This window comes from Portunus trituberculatus, unplaced genomic scaffold, assembly GCF_017591435.1.
Source record: "Portunus trituberculatus isolate SZX2019 unplaced genomic scaffold, ASM1759143v1 PGA_scaffold_364__1_contigs__length_13884, whole genome shotgun sequence".
NCBI lineage: Eukaryota > Metazoa > Arthropoda > Malacostraca > Decapoda > Portunidae > Portunus > Portunus trituberculatus.
Window position 1 is genome coordinate 6,874 of NW_025541532.1, and position 7,011 is coordinate 13,884.

The 7,011-nt window shown below is 37.4% G+C and overlaps 1 protein-coding gene across 1 annotated transcript; it reads left to right on the forward strand.

The window, feature by feature from the left end:
- The first annotated feature begins 1,108 nt into the window (after positions 1-1,108).
- On the forward strand, positions 1,109-1,924 carry LOC123500503. The gene is made up of 2 exons (XM_045249211.1): positions 1,109-1,354; positions 1,541-1,924. Exons 1-2 carry the CDS (start codon positions 1,162-1,164, stop codon positions 1,660-1,662), a joined length of 315 nt encoding a protein of 104 aa, XP_045105146.1. The 5' UTR covers positions 1,109-1,161; the 3' UTR covers positions 1,663-1,924.
- The last annotated feature ends 5,087 nt before the right edge of the window (positions 1,925-7,011 follow it).

Consider the following 7,011-nt stretch of genomic DNA (forward strand, 5'->3'; position numbering starts at 1 on the left):
TTAAAGATATGGTCAAGGGTCGCTCAAGAGGTAAAGCTTACGGTGTAATCTTCAACTGTTTGGCCACTCGTGCTGTTCATCTGGATCTAATTGAAGGGTATAGCACTAGGGATTTCCTTGATGGACTTAGAAGATTCGTATCTATCCGAGGATGTCCGCGTGAAATTTATTCAGATGCTGGTACTCAACTGACTGCCGCCAGTAAAGGATTGATAGATCTGTCCAGGTTAAGTTCTGATGACATACAAGATTTTGCTTGCAATAAAGGGGAGAGGTTAAATGGGTTTTCAATGCATCAGCAGACGCACCATGGCAAAACGGTGCTAGTGAAAGTCTAATCAAATCCCTTAAGAGAAGTCTGACTGTGGCTATCGGTGATAATGTATTAACCTTCAGTAAATTACAGACAACCCTTTTGAGATTTCAAATATACTAAATGAAAGACCTATAGGTATAAAGCCAGGATGTGATCCAGAACTTGGAAAATACCTTTGCCCTAACGACCTCCTCCTTGGACGTACCTCTAACAAAGCTCCAAAGGGTGTCTTTGAGCACTTTCCTAGTCATGAATCTCGATTGCAGTTCCACCAGCGCATTGTAGATTCATTTTGGAAAAAATGGACTAGGATTTTTTCCCACTCTTCTGATTCGTCAAAAGTGGCACATTGAGCGCCGTAATTTACAGATCGGTGATATTGTGTTGTTTCAGGACAGCAATATTGTACGGGGACGTGGAAGTTTGCTGAGGTTGCAGTAGCAAATGAAAGCAAAGATGGTAAGGTACGAAATGTTACTCTTAGGTATAAACCCCAGAGAGGTGGTGTTAGGTATAAGGGTGAAAAGATATACTTGTAAAGAGATCTGCTCATCGTATCGTGGTAATTTTGCCCATTGAGGAACGTACTTGAGTTTATACTGAATGTTACCCTTTTTATGCATTACTGTGTATCTCGCTGGTTTCATTGTATGTATTCGTATTTGTTTGTACATTTTTTTGTTTGTTTTGCAATGTCATATGTAACATAACTCCGTGTGGGAGTGTATCATTACGACCAATGATAAATTCAATTGCTGTTATGTATTTTATTAATTTATGTCGAGTGGTGGATGTATCGCTTCGCTGTCGTCTTTTGTTGTGGACGTGGCGGAGCGGAGGGGTGTATGTTGCGCTTTGCCATTGTCTTTTGTTGTGGATGTGGCGGAGTGGAGGCATGGTCAAGACTCAAGGGACAGGTGAACGGGCTGGCCAGTCCAGCAGATTGGCGTGTGGGGTGTGGAAGGATACTTGTGACGCTGGAGTGGATTGGAGGGCGTGTTGTGCATCTGTGCCGCTACTATTCGGGTTTGCTGGAAGGTATGTAGTGTGAATTCAGGGACTATGTGATAGTCCGCCATATTTATTTTGTTCCGCTCGTAGCCAAGGATTTGGTAGTGCGTATTTCCTGCTTGTGTGAGACGATATTGAAGACAAAGTGGTTTACGTATGATTTGTGATGATGATGGATTATGATTTGTATGTCACTGTAACCGTTTGTTGCAGCGGTAGATGGTTGGATACGTGATGGGGTGTTTATGCTGTGGGGACGCTGTGTATATTTACCTTGTTTGGGATCTTCTCTCCGGGACATCTGTGTCGTCAATACTGTGAGTCATTATTACTGACAGGTACTGGTTGGTTCATTATTATTGGTTGTTATCAGTACATACTTGTATTATTATTTGTAAATCCTGCTTTATCCAGCTACCTGTGATAGTATTGTTGGTCTATTAGCAGTCATTAACTGCTACTTCCTCTGATTCTTTATATTGAATGTGATGTGAATTAAGTGATAATTGAATGTGATATTCTAAGATTACTTTGAGGTAACATCCTACACATGGATTATTAAGGTTGTGAGCAAGGCTTGTTTTGGGAATTCGTGGTGAGTGTTGAATTACTTGAGGCAAGCAAGATCCCTCATCCTTAAGTGAGGCAGAGGACTATATCTTGGGTTGTGAAAGAAAAAACCACATTATACTCAAAGGTTACTAAAGCGTGTGCAGATGAGAAGGACAAATTTGAGACTGCTATAAAAGTTAAACGACTAGATCCACCCTGTTTTCTGGTGATATAAGGAATTACGGCACTTTCAAAAAGACTATATGAGATTAATCGTCCCGGCGTATGGGAGGGACTCTTACGCTTTAAAGAAATGCCTTTCAGGTGAGGCGTTGAAATGTGTGGAAGGTGTAGAGGATGACTTTGAAGAAATGTTCCTTCGCCTTGATGACAAATATGGTAACTCTTGTAAATTAACGGAATGTATTGTGAGTGAGCTAAAGGGCTTGAAACCTGTGCAAGATGGGGACTCGAAACGATTAGTCCACTTGGCGAAGGTAGTGGAACGTGCTTGGTTGGACATGAAGAAAATAGGATTGAGTCTGAAATGAAAACTACATCTATGGTTACGTTGGTCGAACGCCTGCTTCCTAACACTTTGAAACGGGCTTGGGTACTAAAAGCCCAATCTGTTGCTAACCATAATGATTTATTTGAAAGTCTTTTGGCATTCTTACTTGCTGAAAGGAAGGTATGTGAGTATCTGGAGTGTGATTTGCGAAGTGTTCCCACAAAATTGGCCACTCATAATGTGATTTGTAGAGATTCAGAAAAGGAAGATGTTACTGATACACTACACGAGATAAAGGTAGTGCAAGATCAACAAAATGCTATGATTACTGAATGTCTTAACACTGTCTCAAAATTAGTGTCAGAGTTTTCTGTGGATTCTAAGAATCAAAACTGTAAGATGTGTTGGTACCATGGCTCACAAGGTCACACCTTTCATGATTGTTATGCTTTTCAAAATTTGAGTAATCCAGACAAATTTGCTTGCCTCAAGAATAATAGAGTCTGTTTTAGGTGTGCAACCCCTGGTCACTTGGCAAGGTACTGTAAGTTTGCAAGCACTACTTGTGATGTGATTGTCAATGGTCGGAAGTGTGGGATGGATCATCATAAAGCCTTGCATTACGTTCTTTTTCGTACACCTGACTCTGCTAAAAAGACCAGTTCTACTACTGTGACTAGTAATTTAGCGTCTAGGGATGGTTATCTACTGATGGTAAGCCGTTTGGAGTGTAAAGGAGTCCCGTCAATGTCCTGTGGGATAGCGGTAGCAATGTATCCTTAATAACACACTGTCGGGCAAAAGAGTTAGGCCTCAAGGGAAAAGATATTAATATATCCATAACCAAAGTTGGCAACAGCTTGGAAACTGTCGCTAGCAAGGAGTATGTGGTCCCATTAGTCGACATGAATGGAGATGAATGGGAGATCAGTGCCTGTGGCATAGACGAAATTACCGCCCCAGTCGATGAAGTCGACGTGAGTGTTGTGTCCAGACTTTTCCCTAGTTTGAATGGCTACCCTGTAATAAGACCTCATGGTAGGATAAATTTATTGATAGGAATTGACTATTGTCACCTTATGCCTCAAGTGTTGGAGACGAAGGGTAACCTACAACTTATGCAAAACCAATTCGGTTATGTTTTGAGAGGTTCTCATCCACTTTTGATTTCCCATAGATCTCAGCCAAGTGTTAGTGTCAGGATTAACCATGTTAACATTGTGAATTTTGATGAAATTTCCTCTTTACCCAAGAAAACTATTAAGGAAGATTTAGATAGTTATTTCAACATTGAAAATCTTGGTGTATCCTGTTACCCAAAATGTTCGGGGTGTAAATGTGGAAACTGTACGCCTGGTCAAAATAACTATAGTCTAAAGGATGAAAGGGAGTTGGCTTTAATTACTAAGGGGTTAGTGTTTGATTCGGCAGACTGTAGGTGGGTTGTCAGCTATCCCTGGATAAAAGATCCCGTCTTTTGCCCAACAATGTATCCCTTGCTTTTGCAAGACTGATTGCCACAGAAAAGAGGCTCAATAAACTAGGACCAGATTACTGCAAGGCTTACCAGAGTCAAATTGATGATATGATTGCTAGGAAAGTCGCAAGGAAATTGACTGAGGATGAGATTTACAGATACGATGGACCAGTATTTTATATTCCTCACACTGAAGTGCTAAAGCCAGACTCAAGTTCTACTCCACTTAGGATAGTTTTCAATTCTTCCGCCAAGTACATGAACTTCTCCTTAAATGAAATGTGGGCAAAGGGCCCAGATGTTTTGAATTCTCTCCTAGGAGTTCTGTTGAGATTCAGAGAAGAGGAGGTGGCGTTCGCCGGAGATTTGGCCAAAATGTACAATACCATCCATATGTCCTTATTTGATCAGCATTGCCATCGCTTTTGTGGCGAGACTTGAAGGTCCATAACAAACCAGATCATTATGTTTTAACTTGTGTCCCTTTCGGCGATAAGCCTAGTGGTACCATTGCCATGCTTGCTTTAAGATTAACTGCGGAAATAATTCAAGACCAGTACCCTGTTGCAGTCAATGCCATAGTGAAGAACAGCTATGTGGATGACATACTAGGAAATTGTGACAATTATGAGGAGCAAACAATTTACTGAGAGAGATTGAATTTGTTTTAGGCCAAGGAGGATTTAAGGTGAAACATTGGATTCTGTCAGGTGCTCATAGTGTTTTGCCTGCAATTCTGAGTTTTGTTGCATAAAACGCTAGAATACACCAAAATAACCCATTTTTACATATTTCAGTTCCTTAGACAAATAGTGTGTTTTCGTAGCATTTCTGTGTTTTGGTGGAAAACAGCTAAAAACTGATTAAATTACACCTTTTTCTTAATTTTACTTTGGATTCTCTATACTAGCTTGTTTTCATCAATTTTATCGTTTTGAAGCAAAATAATGTAAAATGACGAATAAGCACAATTTTCAATCGAGATAGTTCTTTTTTCATAAAACACCTTAAAACACATGAATAAGACGTTTAAAGAAATATAGTGTTTTGCCTGCATTTAGGAGTTTGGTGCATAAAACGCTAGAATACACTAAAATAACCCACTTTTGACATATTTCACTTCCTTAGACATATATTGTGTTTTGCCTGCATTTCTGAGTTTTGGTTCATAAAACGCTGAAATACATCAAAATAACCCCTTTTTGACAGATTTCACTTCCTTAAACAAATAGTGTGTTTTCCCTGCAATTCTGAGTTTTGTTACATAAAACGCTGAATACACCAAAATAACCCCTTTTTGACATATTTCACTACCTTTGACAAATAGTGTGTTTTGCCTGCAATTCTGAGTTTTGTTGCATAAAACGCTAGAATACACCAAAATAACCCATTTTTACATATTTCAGTTCCTTAGACAAATAGTGTGTTTTCGTAGCATTTCTGTGTTTTGGTGGAAAACAGCTAAAAACTGATTAAATTACACCTTTTTCTTAATTTTACTTTGGATTCTCTATACTAGCTTGTTTTCATCAATTTTATCGTTTTGAAGCAAAATAATGTAAAATGACGAATAAGCACAATTTTCAATCGAGATAGTTCTTTTTTCATAAAACACCTTAAAACACATGAATAAGACGTTTAAAGAAATATAGTGTTTTGCCTGCATTTAGGAGTTTGGTGCATAAAACGCTAGAATACACTAAAATAACCCACTTTTGACATATTTCACTTCCTTAGACATATATTGTGTTTTGCCTGCATTTCTGAGTTTTGGTTTCTGTGTTTTGGTGGAAAACAGCTAAAAACTGATTAAATTACACCTTTTTCTTAATTTTACTTTGGATTCTCTATACTAGCTTGTTTTCATCAATTTTATCGTTTTGAAGCAAAATAATGTAAAATGACGAATAAGCACAATTTTCAATCGAGATAGTTCTTTTTTCATAAAACACCTTAAAAACACATGAATAAGACGTTTAAAGAAATATAGTGTTTTGCCTGCATTTAGGAGTTTGGTGCATAAAACGCTAGAATACACTAAAATAACCCACTTTTGACATATTTCACTTCCTTAGACATATATTGTGTTTTGCCTGCATTTCTGAGTTTTGGTTCATAAAACGCTGAAATACATCAAAATAACCCCTTTTTGACAGATTTCACTTCCTTAAACAAATAGTGTGTTTTCCCTGCAATTCTGAGTTTTGTTACATAAAACGCTGGAATACACCAAAATAACCCCTTTTTGACATATTTCACTACCTTTGACAAATAGTGTGTTTTGCCTGCAATTCTGAGTTTTGTTGCATAAAACGCTAGAATACACCAAAATAACCCATTTTTACATATTTCAGTTCCTTAGACAAATAGTGTGTTTTCGTAGCATTTCTGTGTTTTGGTGGAAAACAGCTAAAAACTGATTAAATTACACCTTTTTCTTAATTTTACTTTGGATTCTCTATACTAGCTTGTTTTCATCAATTTTATCGTTTTGAAGCAAAATAATGTAAAATGACGAATAAGCACAATTTTCAATCGAGATAGTTCTTTTTTCATAAAACACCTTAAAACACATGAATAAGACGTTTAAAGAAATATAGTGTTTTGCCTGCATTTAGGAGTTTGGTGCATAAAACGCTAGAATACACTAAAATAACCCACTTTTGACATATTTCACTTCCTTAGACATATATTGTGTTTTGCCTGCATTTCTGAGTTTTGGTTCATAAAACGCTGAAATACATCAAAATAACCCTTTTGACAGATTTCACTTCCTTAAACAAATAGTGTGTTTTCCCTGCAATTCTGAGTTTTGTTACATAAAACGCTGGAATACACCAAAATAACCCCTTTTTGACATATTTCACTACCTTTGACAAATAGTGTGTTTTGCCTGCAATTCTGAGTTTTGTTGCATAAAACGCTAGAATACACCAAAATAACCCATTTTTACATATTTCAGTTCCTTAGACAAATAGTGTGTTTTCGTAGCATTTCTGTGTTTTGGTGGAAAACAGCTAAAAACTGATTAAATTACACCTTTTTCTTAATTTTACTTTGGATTCTCTATACTAGCTTGTTTTCATCAATTTTATCGTTTTGAAGCAAAATAATGTAAAATGACGAATAAGCACAATTTTCAAT

Bases quoted from the DNA above. Each gene is read 5' to 3' on its own strand.
- LOC123500503 (XM_045249211.1), top strand. From the start codon at position 1,162: ATGTTGCGCTTTGCCATTGTCTTTTGTTGTGGATGTGGCGGAGTGGAG. The intron at 1,355-1,540 runs GTATGTAGTGTG...CGTTTGTTGCAG, and splicing joins CTATTCGGGTTTGCTGGAAG to CGGTAGATGGTTGGATACGT.